Source organism: Gavialis gangeticus, unplaced genomic scaffold, assembly GCF_001723915.1.
Source record: "Gavialis gangeticus isolate Ggan-Ray unplaced genomic scaffold, GavGan_comp1, whole genome shotgun sequence".
Taxonomy (NCBI): Eukaryota; Metazoa; Chordata; order Crocodylia; family Gavialidae; genus Gavialis; species Gavialis gangeticus.
Window position 1 is genome coordinate 4,888,019 of NW_017728960.1, and position 17,425 is coordinate 4,905,443.

At 58.5% G+C, this 17,425-nt stretch overlaps 1 protein-coding gene across 1 annotated transcript in view; it reads left to right on the plus strand.

The window, feature by feature from the left end:
- Positions 1-656: 656 nt before the first annotated feature.
- The window catches only part of CGN (cingulin), a 20,648-nt gene continuing 3,879 nt past the window's right edge, over positions 657-17,425 (plus strand). Inside the window, exons 1-16 of the mRNA XM_019528368.1 lie at positions 657-1,814; positions 2,430-2,530; positions 3,349-3,418; positions 3,873-3,968; positions 4,463-4,614; positions 4,906-5,047; positions 5,275-5,487; positions 5,954-6,102; positions 6,493-6,634; positions 6,836-7,048; positions 7,329-7,535; positions 7,791-8,048; positions 8,630-8,800; positions 9,502-9,663; positions 11,689-11,778; positions 17,090-17,173. Coding sequence (XP_019383913.1) covers positions 657-1,814; positions 2,430-2,530; positions 3,349-3,418; positions 3,873-3,968; positions 4,463-4,614; positions 4,906-5,047; positions 5,275-5,487; positions 5,954-6,102; positions 6,493-6,634; positions 6,836-7,048; positions 7,329-7,535; positions 7,791-8,048; positions 8,630-8,800; positions 9,502-9,663; positions 11,689-11,778; positions 17,090-17,173 — 3,408 coding nt within the window. The remainder of the gene's footprint in view (positions 1,815-2,429; positions 2,531-3,348; positions 3,419-3,872; positions 3,969-4,462; positions 4,615-4,905; positions 5,048-5,274; positions 5,488-5,953; positions 6,103-6,492; positions 6,635-6,835; positions 7,049-7,328; positions 7,536-7,790; positions 8,049-8,629; positions 8,801-9,501; positions 9,664-11,688; positions 11,779-17,089; positions 17,174-17,425) is intronic.

The window sequence follows — 17,425 nt, forward strand, 5'->3', positions numbered from 1 at the left end:
CTTTGGGTTTTTTTTTTTTTTTTTTTTTTTTTTTTTCCTGCTAATATTAACCTTGCATGTGGCTTTTGATGGTGCAGGGAGGAAAGGGGCTGCTCAAACTCCAGAGTGTGGCAAAAGTCTTGTGCCTTAATGCCCATGTAGGCACGTGGCTGGCATCTGAAGTGGGGAAGGGAAATTTCTGCTCTAAGGCAGCAGAAGACCTCCGGGTGTCTGTCCATAACTGTGCCCTTCAGAAAGGTTAGTCTGCAAGGGATCGTCCGGGCGAGGACTCCTGGATTCCCTTCCTGGCACTTCGGCCGCAGGCGAGGGTGGCTGGGGGCAGGACCTCTGAGAGCCTGCTTCTGAGGGTGCCTTTTGGGGTCAGGGCTGGGTGTTTGGGTGCCAGTGGGATGCTCCTAGCTCCTGGCTTTCTCTGCTGCCTCAGCTGGTTTTCAGTAATAAAAGGAGGTGGGGGCCAGGAGCGCCGCACTTCTTGTCCCAAAGGCTGCTCCTTATCGGCAGTGTCAACAAACCCAGTATCAACAGGGCGCTGGGTTTACTGTATTCACTCAAGCTCAGCCCATCCCTTCCTGGTGCTCCCTCCCCCAGATCAGCTGAGTAAAGTGTGTGCATGCTCTTCTCCCCGGCAGGAGTCCGGCGCGCTCCAGACCCCGCAAATGGATCGGCACGCGAATGGAGCAATGGCCGAGAAGCAAAACCCCGTGGACTACGGGGTCCAGATCCGCTTCATCGATGACCTGACGGAGCCCAAGAAGCCCCACAAGATTCGGTCCAAGGCGGCCAAGCCAAGCTCTTACGGGGTGGCAGTGCGGGTACAGGGCATCGACGGGCAGCCCTTCGTGGTCCTCAACAGCGGGGAGCGTGGCAGCGACTCCTTCGGCGTGCAGATCAAAAGTGAAAGTGCGTACAGCGGCCTCCCTGCCGCTCAGCCGTCGCCTGCCAGCTCCCCCAGTCGCTACCCCAAGGAGACTTCGGGTTCGCTCAGCTCCGACTCCGACCTGCCAGAGAACGCCTACGCGGCACGGCGCGCCCGGTACAGCACGTCCGACGAGGAGCAGAGCTCCCGGCCCCGTGGAAAGGGACCTCTGGCTGGCCCTGCCCGGTCCCGGTCCCCTCAGGGTGGCCGCCGGCCGCTGCTTCCCAAGAAGCCGTTTGGCGATGAGCTGAGGCGGACGCAGTCTCACAGCTCTCTGCTGGGCCCCGAGTCGGGGGAGCCCTTCGTCCCGAGCCGTCCCAGTGTGCAGACCAACGGCACCGCTCAGCCACGGCTGCTGGGCAAGGCCAAGAGTGGCAGCATGGTGAACATCGCTGTCCAGAAGGGGCCCGAGGCGAGCAAGAAGGCCTCTTCTGCCTTTGGCCAGCAGCCCCTTGGCAAGCAGCCGCCTCCTGACCCAGAGTCCTCCAGGCCCAGCCCGCTGGCCGCCATGGGCGACATCGACACGAAGCCCCTGTCCTCGGTGGATTCCCTCATCAGCAAGTTTGACGGGAAGGTCCAGCAGCGAGGCCGCACTGCCCGCCGCAGCCGTATCCCCCCGGACGAGAGGAAGCGGTCGCAGAGCTTGGATGGGCGCACGTCCTACCATGATACAGCGGACTCCCGGGAGCTGACCACCGCCAAGCATCAGCCCGGCTTTCAGGAGGGGCTGAAGCCGCCTGCTGTCACCTTGCATGCTGGCAGCCTGCCCAGGACAAGGAGGGAAGACTTGAAGACTGGTGTGGCCAGCAGGTCCCAGCCCACACGGGACTGGGCAAATAATGGCCCTGAGGAACCTCTGGTGGAGCAGCAGCAAAGTCAAGTGCAGTCGGAGTTGCAGGTAACGTATCCCCTTGACAGGGCTGCGTCTGTGGGGACCCTGGTGCAGCCAAATGCTCTTGAGGCCTTTGAGTCACCCTCCCCTTCCCAGCAGAGTGGGCAGAGGGGGACACGCAGCATTTGTGTGTGCTCAGCTCCGCCACTCGTGGACTGCTCTGGGGTGAGCCATGAGTGGTACTCAGCTGTGTGTCTGCCTTGGAGATGCTTCCTGGCCGCGGACTGTGCCAGGCATGGTAGGTGGCAGCAAGTCCTTGCCTTTGTGGCACTGCGGGGACCCTTTCCAGGCACTTTCTGCACTGGATGTTCCCCCGGCTTGGCTCTTCTGGCTCCGCTTGGCCTGGTACATCCAGGGCATCGCTGCCAGTCCCCTGTGCCCAGTCCCACCCATGTCGACGGGACAAGCAACACACTTTCCTCTCTGTTGGGAGTGCAGGTGGTCATAAGTGGCTGGGCTCTCTCCCGGTGAGAAGTAGTCTGCGCCCTGTGGGCAGGGCGTCCTGTGCCCAGAAGCAGTAGCATTGACTTGCTCCATAGCATCCGGTGCTGGCTGCCGTGGCAGGCAGAACGGGTGGTTTTGCTGCAGGGCAACAAACCTGCATGTGAATCTCTTGGGCAGCTCAAGTCCACTCCGGACCTACTGAAGGACCAGCAGGAAGCGTCTCCGGCTGGGAGCAATGAGCACGTGAAGGAACTGATCTATGCTATCCTGAAGGACGGGTGAGCGGGTGCCCTGGGGAGGGTGTCTTGGCTGGTGCCGCTCCTGTTAGCTCCAGCTGAGTCTTGGGGTGGGGGAGGTTGGTTCAGTGTTGTCCAGCGCCCGCAGGAGGTTTGGCCAGGCTGGGCTGTCTGGAAAATCTGATCTTCCTCATGCAGGAGACCTGGCTTCTTTGAAATCAGTCCTGTAAGGCCCAGGCATGTTGTGTGCTGAAAGCCTGGACTCCACAGGGTGGTTGTTAACCTCCCTTGCATGCCAGCTCCAAGGTCTCCTGGGTGTCTTGGGGGTGCAGGTGGTGACTGGCCGAGCCAGCGAAGGGGACTCACTTCCAGTGCAGTGGGTTCCTGTTGCACTAGCCCCGGAGCTGGGACGTGCGCGAGAAAAAGGCAATGGCTGATCGTGCTGCAGCCGGACTGCAGAAGCCTCCTTTTGAGGCAGTTACATCTGGTGTCCCGTGCAGGCCTTTCAGATTCAGACCTCTTGAAAGGGGCAAATGTGAAGGCCATGAATTTGGCAAAAATAAGGAGGGAACAGCCCTTCTCCCCCAGGTGGGTTTATCCTAGGGGTTTCCCTGCATCAGCAGCTTGGGCAGGATCAGGTGCCGCCTTGTGCCAACTGCATCTGGTCACCTCCCAGTCTCCAGTATCCTTCTTCCATAGCTCCCTTCGGCTAAGCGACTCCCACCGGTTCACCCAAGACACCAGTGGTGGAGTTGGGCATGATCCGATATCTCCCTGGCTCTAGCCCCTCTTGCCTCTGCCTTGTGGCCCTGATGCAGCTGCTTGCCTGTGTCCATGATCCCTGCCTCCTGCCTTTCTAGGAGCAAAGACAGTGAAGTCATGCTAAAGAGGAAGGCAAACCTGCTGCTGGAGAAGGTCCAGGAACTTGCGGTGAGTCGAGCCCCTTCCCTCCCATGGAGGAAAGAGCAAGTGCCTTGCCTGTAGCTTTGGGAAAGCTGAAAACACCTGGCGCCAAGGGAGAGAGCTGGGTTTGCCCTGCCTCTGCCACAGGTGGCTGTAGTGACCTGGAGCAAGTCCACTAGCCCCTGGGTAGCTCAGGAAGCAAGTGGAAGGGGAGATGGTGGTGGGGAGGCTGCTTGGACGGCTCTGATACTGAGGTAGTTTGAGGGGGACCGGAAATGGCAGGGGGGCTCCGCTGGATGGCAACAACAAAGCCTCGAAGTGAAGAGCTGCCCTCAATGGAGGAGACCGAGAAGGGAGTGAAGGGGCTCTGGGACCCGTCTCTGGCGGAGCAGGGGTCGGAGGCCAGGCCCAGCCCAGTGCCATCTGCTTCCGCCCGGTTCCCTAGCTTGGGATTTGCAACCAAATACAGTGTCTTCTGCAGGTGCCTCCTGAGGACACGGGAGCCCCCAGCCCCCAGCAGGCCGAGCTGGCGCGGAGGGTGGAGGAGCTGCAGCACAAGCTGGATGAGGAGATGAAGGTGAGGGGCCGGGTGCTTGGGAGCGGAGAGGGCAGGGTGGCCTGGAGGGGCTGCCAGCCTTTCTCAGGAGTGGGGAGTTGGGAGAGGGGCTGGGGGCTCCTCGCAACCCTCGGCGCAGCGTGGGAAAGAGCCATTGGATCTGTCGCAGCCTCTGGTGACTAGACTGGTATAACACTGAGGGGCAGGCGGCAGCCTCCCTGGCAGTGCCTCCATGGTGGCATCTCAGCCACAGTGGGTGGGTTTGTCTGTGCTACCACAGCCCTGTACAAAACCCGTGGAGGAGTGATAGCCCTCTTCCCCTCCAACCAGCTGGGACTTGGCTCCAAGCCGGCCCAGCCAAGCCGACTCCACAGCCAGCCTGACTCCAGGGGCCCGAGGGATCCAGCTGAGCAGATAGGGATGCATGCCAGGCCGAGGTGCCAGCTGACGCGGTGTCCCCCTGAGCCTGTGTTTCTTGGGGAATAAATAACTCCATCCTCTCCCACCTGCAACAGCTCCGCCAGAAGCTGGAGCTCACTAGGGAGTCTCCCAGGAGCAGCGCCATGCAGGACCTGGAGCTGCGGCTGGCCAGGGTGGAGGAGGAGAGCCAGCGCCTCCAGGGAGCCCTGGAGAAGAAGAGCCAGGAGCTGCAGAGCAGCTTGAGAGAGTAAGAGCTGCTCCCTGCACCCAGAGCTGGCTCTGGGCCTGGGGGTTACGAGCAAGAGCAAAGTGCTGTATCCCCTCGGCTTGCCTACTCCCTCCCTTCGCTTCAGCCAGGAGAGAAGATCCCTTACATTCCCCTGGGCACCCAAAACAGGCAGTCTCCTTCCCAGCTCAGCTCGTTACCCCCACTCAGGCTGCCCTGCCAAGGGGTCAGACCTCTTCCCCTGCTGGGCTGAGACTCAGCCCCTCCAGTCTGGCTCAACAGGGCTTGTGCTTGCTTCCTCCCCACCCCTAGGCTGAACGAAGTGAAAAGGGCCAGAGAGCAGGCCGAGGCCAGGCTGGGTGACTGCGAGGAGCAGTTGATGGGGATGCAGGAGGAACTTGACCGCTTCCGGCAAGGCATGGGAGATGTGCCTGAGGGGGACGCGCTGCTGAAGGTATGTGGGTCCACTGGCACCGCTGGGCTGGATTCAGCAGGTGAAAAGGGGCCAGCTGTGGCAGCAGACAGACCCTGAGCACAGCTGCAGGGGTGAAACTGGCCAGGGAAGGTGATGGGGGAAACTTGAGGCACAGCAAAGTGACATGGATGAGGCAACTTGGGCAGCTGGTGGCAGAGCTGGGCCCAGACCAAGCTCCCTGTATCAGCATCCCTATGGCCCCGCAGGACCTGCTGGAGACCCGGGAAGAGCTGGAGGAGGTGCTGACTGCCAAGCAGCGGCAGGAGGAGCACCTGCGGCAGCGTGAGCGGGAGCTGACGGCACTCAAGGGCGTACTGAAGGAGGAGGTGGCCAGTCACGACAAGGAGCTGGACCAGCTGCGGCAGCAATACCAGCATGATGTGGACCAGCTGCGGCGCAGCATGGAGGACGTGTCCCAGGCAGGGCCTTCTGCAGCGCAGGGGGAAGGAGAGATGGGGCTGTGGCCTGGGGCCAGCAGGAACCACAGGCTGGCTGGAGTCTTCCCAGCTTCCCTCTGTCTGGGACTGGGCTTTGTTCTCGACTTCCTGTCCTCAGTATGCCTGGCGCTGCCATGCTTCTGAGCTGGCAGCTCCCCTGGTCGGGGCTACCCCAGGTGGACTGGGATCTTTAGTCACATCAGCCTCTGATGTGGGCAGCCACGTGCACACCCCCCCAGGCTGGAACCATGTTGTGCATCAGCACTGGTGCTACAGGGGCTTCTCCTTGCATCCAGGTTGCCTAGGTGTAACTGGGCAGGGTTGGGGTGGGTGCAGTGACCCCAGCTCCCAGAATCTTGTGCTAAAGGGGGCAGGGGGGAATCCACCAGGCATCACTTTGCCCCCTCCCCCCCCACCCAATGCCAGCCTGCCCCTCCCCTGCCCTTAGGACCAAGCCAACCTGGAGACGGAGCGGCAGAAGATCAACTCGATAGTGAGGAACCTGCAGAGGGAGCTGGCAGAGAGCACCGAGGAGACTGGGCACTGGAGGGACATGTTCCAGAAGAACAAGGAGGAGCTGCGCAGCACCAAGCAGGAGTAGGTGCCGAGCTGCCCCTGTGGTGACTAGGGAGCTATTGGGTCCAGTCCAGCTGCCCCTGCAAAGCTGGCTAAAGATAACGTGATGAAGGCTGGGATGGTGGGAGCTGCAGAAGGGAGAGGGGGGCTTCAGTCTCACCTGGGCTGTGCTTGGCCACTGGTCAGGTTCACAGCTCATTGGTGCCAGGGGATCATAGCAGAGGGGTCCTCTTGGGTGGAGGGAGGGGTGGGCTGGCAGGGGACACGCGCCTCGCTCCCTGGGACAGGCTGGGATGACCCTGTGCAGCCTTCATCATCTTGGCCCCCAGCCAGCCATGATAATGGGCTCTGTCACAGTCCCCTGGAGAAGCTCACCCTGTCCTATCCCCCCCCTCCCCACCACCACTGCAGGCTGATGCAGGTGAAGCTGGAGCGGGAGGAGTTTGAAGAAGAGCTGCGGGAACTGCGGGAGCGATTCTCAGCCGTGCGGCTGCAGGCCGATCAGGCTCGGAGCAGCGCCACAAACACTGGCGAACTTGAAGCCCTCAAGAAGGTGCTGCCTGCTGCTGGGGTGTGAGGGGCAGGCAGAAACAGGCCCCAGAGACTTCTCCCCACCCCACAGGGAGCCCTTGAGGCCGGGCCAGTGCTGGGATGACCAAGCACGCGGGGCCTGCGGAGACATGGCCACAGCGTGCTGCCTCGGGGCCCCTCCCTGCTCTCAGAGCTCATGGGTATCCCCCCTCTTCCACCCTAGGAGCTGCGCCAGGCCCGGGAGGAGCAGAGGGAGCTGACAGCTGAGAAGCAGGCGCAGGATGAGCTGCTGCGGCAGCGGGAGAGGGAGCTGCTGGCGCTGAAGGCGACGCTGCAGGAGACAGCAGGCAGCCACAGCCGGGAGCTGGAGCAGCTGCAGGAGCAGTTCCAGAGGAGCCTGCAGCAGCTGCAGAAGGACTCGGACGAGGCTGTCAAGGCAAGTGCTCCCTGTAGGCTCCTTCTCTCTTCCTGGGTGACGATGGATGCAGGTCAGGAAGGGGTGTGCATGTGACGGGCTAACAGAGGCTTCTGCATGCCCCACAGACCCCAGGCATCTTCCCAGCCTGCAGACCTGCCCCCCAACATCCCCAGGGAGGGCTCCGTCCTTGCAGAGACCCCATGATAGAGGCTAGAGCCTTGGGGCCTGTTGTCTTTGGGTTGTGTATTGGGGTCCCACCCTTCACCTGGGCTTGGAACTCACCCGCCCATCTCCGCAGGGGAAGGTGGTGCTGGAGAGTGAGCGGGAGGTGGCAGAGCAGACGCGGAGGGCAGTGGAAGCCACACTGCGGGAGACACAGGAGCATAATGATGACCTGCGCAGGAAGGTCCTGAGTCTGGAGGCGCAGCTCAAGGACTACCGGCATGTGGCTGAGGACTGGGAGGGTGTCGAGGCCCGTCTCAAGGACAAAATCGCCAAGCTGGAGGTAGGGGACCATGGCAGCCTGCTCTCCTCCACGGGACTGGGCACCAGGGCCCCCATGTGTTGGTGCAGCCTCTAAATGGACCGTGGCACAAGCTCTGCCTTGTAAGCTCCAGGCCAGTGGTGTGCAGGTGGAGGACAGACTACTAGAAGCCAGTGTCCTGGGTCCCAGTGCAGGCTTGGTTTCCACTGATGAGAGATGCCCCATCCAGCCACCCTGCCCCAGGCCCTGAGCATCACTAAAAGCCCTTCCTTGCAGGCGGAGCGCCGGCAGATGGAGGAAACTCTAGGGGAAGCCACTGACCAGGAGCAGGAGCTGCTGCTGGTTAAGAGGACCCTGGAGAACCGGCTGGATGAGGCCCAGCGGAGCCTGAGCCGACTATCACTGGAGCACCAGGAGCTGAGCTCCTCCTACCAGGAGGAGCTGCGGCAGAAGGAGCAGCTGAAGAGGCTGAAGATAGAGATGGAGGAGCAGAAGCGGCTGCTGGACAGGACTATCGAGAAGCTGACCAAGGAGGTGGGCGAGGCCCCAAGGTCTAACTCAAGCTGTCCAGAAGGGGCTGCATGACATGTAGCCATGGTGTGGGGTGCACCTGGGGAGCAAGGCCACATGGCCACCTGGGCCACCAGCTGCTCAGGCCCCAGAGCCAGTGCTGTCTTGGACGGCTGGAGCTAGCCCTCCCCGCTGGTGGGGTGACCACAGGAAAGGCCTGGGGGTCCAAGCTGTGGGGAGCAGCTCCTCATGGGGATGGAGGTTTGGGAGCTGGAACCACTCCCTTGACTTGGAATTCAGGTGCATTCAATCCAAGACCTCTGGGGGGGTCATATGTGGACACTGAACCACAGGCTTGTTCCACTGCATGGCCCTCAGCCTCTGGAGAGCACCAGTGTTGCCCACAGCAGGTCTCTGTGCCCAAACCCAAAAGCTTCCATGGTGACCCTGTCCCAACCCACCTTACTGGGATGACCTCTTCTCTCCTCCACACAGCGTTTCCCTGTCTCGCCACATTTGGTGGTTTCCATGTGGCACCCCTGGCTCCAGAGAGGTTGGTAGCAGTCGTCCGTAGATCTCCAAGTGCTTCTCTCTCCCTGCTGCAGATGGAGCAGATGGCTGAGGAATCCCACCACTCTCTGGCCCTGCTGCAGTCGCAGCTGGAGGACTACAAGGAGAAGTCGCGCAAGGAGCTGGGGGACTCCCAGAAGCAGGCCAAGGACCGGGGTGCAGAACTGGAGAAGGCACAGTTCAGCCTGGCCCGGCTGCAGGATGAGGTGTGGTCCCTACTTTGGACAGGGATCCAGTGCAGTTCCTGGGGGAGATGATGCCCCTTATGCGCCACCCCACGTAATGGCAAATGTCCAGCCTGCCCTAGAGAGATTTCAGCCCAGCCCCTGGCACCAACTCACATGTAACAGTGGGTGTGACTCCCATGTATCATCCCTGCTCCCAGCTGCCCAGTTCATGCCTGGCATGGTCTGAGCCTCACTTGTCTTCTCTCCCTTCTGTCTCATTCAGCAGAGTAGCAAGAGGCTCCCTCCCTCCTTCCTGGCTGGACCCAGCTCCCTGTTCGGGGAGTAGGGGTCTGTGACCCCAGGGTCTGAGCTTGTCCCCAAGCCTGGCTGCTCCCAGCCTGGGGCACTGGGCAGCGCAGATCTGGGGTGAGGGAAGGTTACATGCTTCCGTGTCCCTCTCTGAGCTGGCTGCTTTGCAGAGTGCTCCTGTTGTCCAGAGCGTGCATGGCTTTGCTCTCTGGGCCATTTAAATCAGCCCCATCAGGTGGGTCCAGTGCCTGGGCCCCCGCAAGTGCCCTGGGACCCGAGTCTCTGACCACCCAGTGCAGCAGCTCTGCCCACTCCCTGCGGCTGAGGTGGGCTGGCTGTGGTGCCTCTGCTGGACATGTCCCTGGGGACCCAGCCTGCACCATTCCTGCCCCAGCCCAGACCCGCCGCCCCCTCTCCCTTCCTTCCCACAGGTCACGCGGCTGAAGCAGGCCCTGCAGGACAGCCAGGCAGAGCGGGAGAGTGCCGTGCTAGACAGAGAAGTGCTTGCCCAGCGTCTGCAGCACCTGGAGCAGCAGGCGGAGGTCAAGAAGCGCTCTCAGGATGATCGTTCCCGCCAAGTCAAGGCACTGGAGGTGTGTGACCCCTGCCAAGAGCAGCTCCTTGCTGCCACATGGCTGCTGGAAACATGAGGGGGAGCAGCTTTGGGGGCTGATAAGAGGTACAGGGTACTTGAGGCTACCCAAAAACCCACCCAGGGCCTGGATGCTTGCTGTTCTAACCTACGCCAGCACACAACAGCTCGGCAGCTGTTCTCGAGCATTTCACCAACACATAGCAGCTCCCAGATCTGCAGTAGCTTTTCCCAACCCAGGGGCTAGGAGGTGGGGAGCCAGCTTGTTCGACCTGGCAGGGCTGGGAGCTTTCCATGGTGTTTCTCTCGAGCCTGCCAATGGTGAGCAGAGAAGCCAGTCCTTCAGGAGAGTGTGAAACCATGCTCATTCCTTACCCTGCTCATGATGGCGGGGGACAGGGTTGTCCTGGAAAACTTCCCTTCTCTCACCAGAATCCTGTGTGGTTTTTCTTCCCCCACCCCACTGTTGCTAAGTTTGATTGACTCCTTCCAGCTATTTCAGAGGCTGCCTCATTGTGGGGGCTCCACCATTCATGCCAGTCTCTTTTTTGGTGGGTCGCAGATTCCCTCTCCAAATGATCTGTTTTACTGGTCTGTAGCAGCCAGCAGCTGCTTTTACATGGGGCATCACCTCTCTCTGGCTCTGCTGCATGGGTCTAGCTGCCTTCATTCGTTGACAGTCCAAAATGCCAAGTTGCCCGGCACCCCCAGCCAGCCCATTATGAAAATACAAAGGCTCTTTCCTCCTGCAACAACACAAGCCGTTCACACACAGTCTCGTGTGTGGCCTCTTGGTGTCACGGCTCCCCAAACCACATCTGAGCCCAGCGGCCTGGAGGCTCCAGATGTGCTGGAGCTTCTGTCTGCATCGCTGATTCTCAAGCCTCTTGGGGTGTTGTGAGATTCTTTTAAGGTGCAAACAGGTATGCACAATTCACAAAAGAAACCCAGAGATTCCCAGTATGAATCCAGAGCATCACAGACTTCCTGCCTTGCCCATGGGTTTGCTGAGCTTTTTGCCACAGAGGAATTGCTTTGTTGTCTTTCTGTAGTTGGGGAATGAGTGGAAGCTAAGAGCTGGGATTGTCCAAGGCCTGGGGGCTGGAGTCTAACGAGTGAGGACCACTGGTCTATGCTGATCAGGCAGACTGGGGCTTGAAGTCTGCTCAGCTGCCCTGGATTTTAACCTGTGCTCAAGGGTGGCACAGATTTGCCTGGCACATGGTGCCAAGGGCTGTCTTAATGGGTTCCTGCTGCAGTGTGTGGTGAGTGCTGTGTAGCTCAGCTACCTGGTAAAATATTGGAGAACAGTGTCCAGCACAGAGCAGAGGTGAGGAGGATTGTCTAGGGTGGGGTTTATAGACATCCCCCCTGAGAGCATCAGCTGTGAGTGCCGGGCAAAGACGTTTTTTGGCAGTGGGCAGCCTGGGAGCCCAGCGTGTCAGCCGGCTGCATCCTGGGGGAGGAATGGCGTTCCATATCCATCAACTGCCTTATCCTGCTCCCTTTGGCCACTGGCAGGCCAGAGGCCCTCCCTTTAGAGAGGATGAGAAGATTTAATGAGTGGGGGGAGAGGTGCTGGCAGGTAACTGCTTTGCCACATCAAACCCACCTTGGCAACATCAGTGGCATGCCTTGAACAGCCCCTCAAGGAAGTGGGGGTTGGCCTGCTTCCCCACTGGAGGGGTCAGCAAGGGACCTGCACCCATGAATCAGACACTGCTTTTGAGAAGGGCACTGGGTTCTGGGTCCCAGTCCTTCTAGCTGCTCCGCTTCAGTGTAGGGATTGGCCTGGGTGGGCCCAGGTTTGGATTCTGGGCCCTACCCTGGCTTGTGCCAAAATCCCAGTGAAAACCTATGTCCAACATCTTCCTCTGGCGCCTGCAGGGTTAATTGCTGAGCTTCACTGCTGCTCTGGCTCTGGGGGGGAAGGTGTCCCTCACTTCCCCCATCAGCACCCCATAAAGACCTTCCAGGAACAGGTCCCTGGCAGCTCTGGCTGATGGGAATCTCTGCTGTCTCGCAGGAGAAGTCAAAGCGCCTGGAGATGGAGCTGGACGAGGAGCGGAGCTCAGTGGAGCTGCTGACAGAAAGGGTGAACCGCAGCCGCGACCAGGTAAAGCAGGGACATGGCACCATGGACGTCGCACGGAGGAAGCGGGGGCCTGGCCCGGGACTGGGGTTCTCGGTGCTTTGGCACGGCATGGGTCCTGCACCGTGTTGGCATCACTGCTGGCTCCATCCCCTCTGGCTTCAGCTCCATTCCACAGTGGAAAGCTAAAAACAGGCCTTGGATTTCTCCTGGGACAAAGCCTCTAATCCTGGGCTCCTGCACCTGGCCAGCCCTGCTGTCCTTTGTTCAGTACCTCTGAAGTATCCGATTGCCTTGGGGAAATCATGGCTACTTCAAGTTAATTGCCATTCCAGCTGTGTGCGCAAATGACTCTTTCCAGGCCCCCCACCCTTCAACCTGTTTTAATCAGGGCTGATTTAAAGTTGAATTAAAGTGTGAGACTCATCACCACCAGACGTGGGGGAAGCTGAGAGTTTAGCTAGGTTCACAAAGGGATTGGACCTGTTCTTGGAGGAAAGGGCCATCAGTAGCTATTGAGCATGGAGTGAGGGGCACGGCCTCTGCGTCAGAACTGCCTGGATCCTTCAATGCTGGAGGCTGCAAGGGAGGAAAAAAAGGAAGAACCCTGCTCAGACCCAGGTCACTCCTAGCATCTGCGCTCTGCCCGTGTGACATCGGAGACTGGGCAAGACTGACCTAGGGTCTGACCTCCTCAATGGCCGTTCTTACGTCTTTATTATATTTTTATGGCTTGTCCTGGGGCTTTTTGCTCCCATCCAAAGAACCATCATTTACACAGGGCTGGGATGGCAGTTGACTCTGATTAGCACCAATTGGTTGGGGTGGGGGGTACTTCCCTGGTTTTCAGGGTGGGACAAGGGGCTTGAAGGCAGGGTACATCTGTGCCTTCGTAGACGGACTAGATAGGACAGCTGGGGGATGCTGGAACTGGAGACTGCTCAGAAGCCTGTAAAGTACTGCGATAGCACCTTCTTTTTCCCTCTGGGTCAATTGGAGCTAACTTGAGTTAATTGCCGTTCAAGTTGCATGTAGAAAGAATTGTCCCAGGACATTTTGGGGGTTTTTTTGTTGTTCTCCCGCCCTGGCGGGGGGTCGGGCTAGAAGATCTACTAGGTCCCTTCCGACCCTTAATCTATGAATTTGGACCCGGGATAAACCTTATGTCTAGCCCCAGCGTGCTGTTATGCCTACAGCCCGGCCCTGTCCAGACCCCAGGGCCTCGGAGCCAGGGCCTTGTGACTCCTGGCTTTTGGAATACAGTCCTCTCTGTGGCCTCATCCAGGTCCCTTCCTTCTTGCCTCAGTTTCCCCTTCTGTAAAACTGTTGTAGCACCTGGCTGTGCAGGTTTCCATCAAACTGCATGTTCCTGGCAACCTCTGAGCAGGGGCGACTGATTTGACTGCTCCCTGCAGTACTTGTTCTCACCCCATTTCAACGCTTGTTTTCCCCCTTGTTATCCCTCCTTCCTCCAAGCTCAACAGGCAAAATCAGCAGAGCTGCCACTAATATTCTCCCTTGCAGGGCTCCCTCTTGCTGCTGGAGTCTGTGGCTGGTGCTATCCGAGAAGCGCTGGGCTATGGTTGTGCTTGGCAACAAAATCTGTAATGGTCAGAAAATCCAAAGGGGAGGAGAGGGGGGAGACATCTCTGAGAGAGCTTGTTAGCAGCCCTGAAGTCCTATTAGCTGCTAGCATAGCCTGTGGCCTCTGTATGCCCCATCCTGGCTGCTATTGCTGCTGTATTGCTCTGACACTGCAAGGGCAATTGAATCGCACTGAGGAGGGTTTTAAAGGGGCTGGGAGGAGGTTGGCACTTGTTGCTGGCTTATCTGTCTTGGGGTATGTGTGGCTTATTAACTCTTAAGACTGCCTTCAAGTGCAGCTAGAGTTGCTTTACTGCAGTCTCTCCCTGCCCTGAGTTTTACAGTCCAGTGGTTACCCCCTGGTCAGGCAAAACCCCCCAGTCTGTGCCAGCCTCTGTAGCAGGGGGCACGGCCTTCGCCTTGGATCTTGTGAGAGCATTTCAATACCCCTTTCAGCAGCAGGACACTGCCAGCCTTCATCCCCCTGCTTTACCTGGGGCAAGTTTGGGGGCTCTTGGGGCAATGGGCCTTGTAGTCTTGTGCCAGGGCTATAGTTGTAGGAATAGGTGACATGGGCACTTGTCTGGTGTGAGGCCACATCTGGAGTCCTGTTTTAGGCCCCCAGCTACAGAAAAGGGGTGGGCACATCGGACGGATTCCAGCAGAGAGCAGTGAAAATGGTTGTGGAGAGAAACTGAGGGAACTGGGCTGATTTAGTCTGCAGAAGAGAAGAACAAGGCAGGATTTAATAGCAGCTTTCAACTCCCTGTAGGGGGTTGCGAAGAGGATGGAGCTGGGCTGTTCTCAGTGTTGGCAGATGACAGGACAAGGAGCAATGGGCTCCAGTTGCAGCAAGGGAAGTTGAGGTTGGATATTAGGAAACACTTTCTCACAAGGAGGGTAGTAAAGCACTGGAGCAGGCTTCCCAGAGTTGTGGATTCTCCATCCTTGGAGGTATCTAAGGCTCTAGCAGGAAAAGCCATGGCTGGGATGATGTAGTTGGGGCTGGTCCTGCTTGGAGAAGGGGTTGGACTAGATGTGACCTCCGAGAGGGGCTCTGCCAGCCCAGCTCTTCTATGCTTCTGCAATAAGTTGCTGGTTCTCCCATTTCTGGTTGGTGTCTTTTGAAAGTCGGCGTCCGGTCTCTAGGAAGAAGCTGCAGAGCAGCAGGTGTAGCTGCTTGGGGACAGTCAGTTAGGATCCCATCCTCTGGAAGTAGCTGGCAGTATTCAGATTCTGGCTCCCTGTTTGGTCCCAAGTTCCCCAGCCCTTCCATGTCCCTTTGAAATCGAGCCTGGCCGACTGCCTCTGGACAGTGTGTCTTGAGCTCAAGCTGAAATTATGAGCTTGGTGCAGAAATTACAGAACAAGTTTCTCCAGCCCATCCTTGTGCAGGAAGCTAAACTAGATCATCATGGTCCTGTCTTGCTTTAAACTAGATCTGTCCAGGTGGTTATTACCTGCCAAGTCCTGGCCCTGTGTTGCCTGGTTCCCCGAGCAGGTGCCAGCTGACCCATAGGCTCTGGATTGCCTGTTGAGTGATGTGCTGTCACTTCTTTGAGTTGCAGACTTTTGGGGTGTTTCTGTATCATGGTGAGCCGGCTCCCTTTCCAGCCACCCGTAAGGGGGCAGCTGGTGAGCAGTTGGCCGAGAGAGGCTGTGAAGCAAATCAGCTGAGATGTCCGCTTTGTTGGGCGAAGTAGATGTGGTAGGATTGCAGGGCTGGAAGGGACCTCCCAAGGTCATGTCTAGTCCACCCCCCTGCTCATAGAAGTCGAGTCAAAGGGACCTTGTAGATCTTCAAGTCTGACCCCCGCCTGGGGAGGAGAGAAAACTGGGCTGAAATGATCCCAGCTAGGTAGGCATCAAGCCTCCTCTTAGACCCCCAGGGTAGGAGCCAGCACCACTTCCCTTGGAAGTTGGCTCCAGGTCCTAGCCGCCCTGACTGTGAAGTCGTTCTTATGGATATCTAATCTAAACCTCCTCTCCAACAACTTGTGGCCGTTATTCTTTATTATGCCGGGGGGTGCTCGGGGAAACAAGGTCTCTCCCAAGCCCTTCTGGTCCCCCCCTAGTGAGTTTATAGATGGTCACCAGGTCCCCCCATAACCTTCTCTTGTGAAGGCTGAACAGGTTCAGGTCCTGCAGTCTCTCATTGCAGGGTCTGCCCTGTTGTCCCCAGATCATGCGGGTGGCCCTCCTCTGGACCTGCTCGAGGCAGGATCAGTCCTGTCGAAACCATCCCAGCCCCATGTCTGTCCGGTCTGCTCTCAAAAGCTTCCAAAGATGGAGATTCCACCACTTCTAGGTGCCTGTTCTCATGCTCAGCCACACTCATTGCCAGAAAGTCCTCAAATCCCTGAAGGGTGATGCCAGAAAGGATGGAGTTGGGCTTTTCTCTGTGGCTGCTGGGGACAGGGCTAGGAGCAACAGCCTCAAGCTGCAGCAGAGGAAACTGAGGCTGTAGATGAGGAACTACTATTAAATCCCCACCCCCCAGTCGTCTTTTCTCCAGGCTCAATAACCCCAGCTCTTCTAGCCCTTCCTCGTTGGTTTTGGCTCGTCTCCTAGGCCCCTAGGACCTGATCCTGTGCACTCCAGGAATGGGAGTTCTTGGGGCACACAGGATTGGGCTTCTGAAGCTGCAAATGCCTGCCCAGGATAACTGGAGAACATAGGCAGCTTTGGGGCTGCCTGCCATCTCCCACCTTGCAGCAGACCTTGGCCACCACGTGGCAGCATGGATTCATATGGCCTGCATCACAGCCAAAGATTTTAGGCACGACAAGGGGCACAAACGTGGTTGCTTGGCTTTTGCACTGTCAGAAAAATACACGTGCATCTGTGCATCATAACAATACCTGTGGCAACATCTATCTATGCCCAGAAGATGCAAGTCTGCCCTGCCTTCTCAATGACTTCAGGCTAACACAGCTGCCTATCTCTACACCCAGAAGGCTCCCCAGGACATAAAACTAAATTGGCTGTGGGGAGCAGGGGGTGGGCTGGTTAAACTGCATGAAACCCCTGCATGGTGTGAAGTGGTTTAGGCACATGTGAAGCAGTCTAGGTGTGCACACAGGGTGCTGCCAGGGTGCAAACTCGATGCGTTTCCTGCCCTATGCTTCCACCCATGTGCACACCCTTCCTCGTGCACATGAGGCCGCCTGCTGTCATTGATAATGGGGCAAGCACGTGTGTGGGCAGTTGCCGTGGAGCAGCTGCAGTGTGGTCTGTTCACCCCCTCACTCGCTTGGTGGTGGCTGGGGGGAGCTGGGCGCATCCCCTTGTGCCCATGCTTCAGGGCCTGCTCTCATGGCCGCAGGCTGTGGTGGAGCTGGACTCACTGCCCTTCCGAGCCTTCAGCTCCTGTCATGCTCATGGGAGCTGGAGGGGACATGCAGCTGGTCGTGGGAGGCTATGTGTTTATGGGCCCATCCAGAGAGCAGCTCCCAAGCTGGGCCACGGTTTGGTCTGTGTGATTCTCTCTCTTTGGCACGCAGGCCCTAGCATTGCAGGTCTCAGTGATGGGCAAGTGTAATCCCTGCTTTGTAGCCGGGGTGAAAATAGGGTTCCATGCAACTAAAGAGTCCCCGGCCCTCTGTAGCATCTCACCCTGACAGCTGGAGCCCACCAGCTGCATGGGCAGTGCTATCTTGCAGGGCTGCCCCCAACAAAGGCTGAGGCACCAGGTTGTGACCAGAGATGAGACCTGGGACTAACCTCCCCTGACCTTCTCCCACCCTTGCAGATCGACCAGCTGCGGGCAGAGCTGCTGCAGGAACGCTCCAGCCGCCAGGACCTCGAGTGTGACAAGATCTCCCTGGAGAGGCAGGTATGGCTGTGCCACGCTGCTGCTCCCAGTCTGATGGTCCTGGGGCTGGAGAGCAGGTCACTTCCTTCAGCCTGCGCAGCGGCACTGCCCACAAGTTTTGTTTTTTTTCCCGCCCCCCCCCAGCCAAGGAATCGACCCCAGGTGGGAGGGCTGGAGTTGTGGATCTGTGTGGTGCAAAATGCTGTGTCCTACAGGGAATGATCCTGCCTGCATCGGAGAAGTAGCCTGTGGGGGGGCAGCAACCCCATTCTC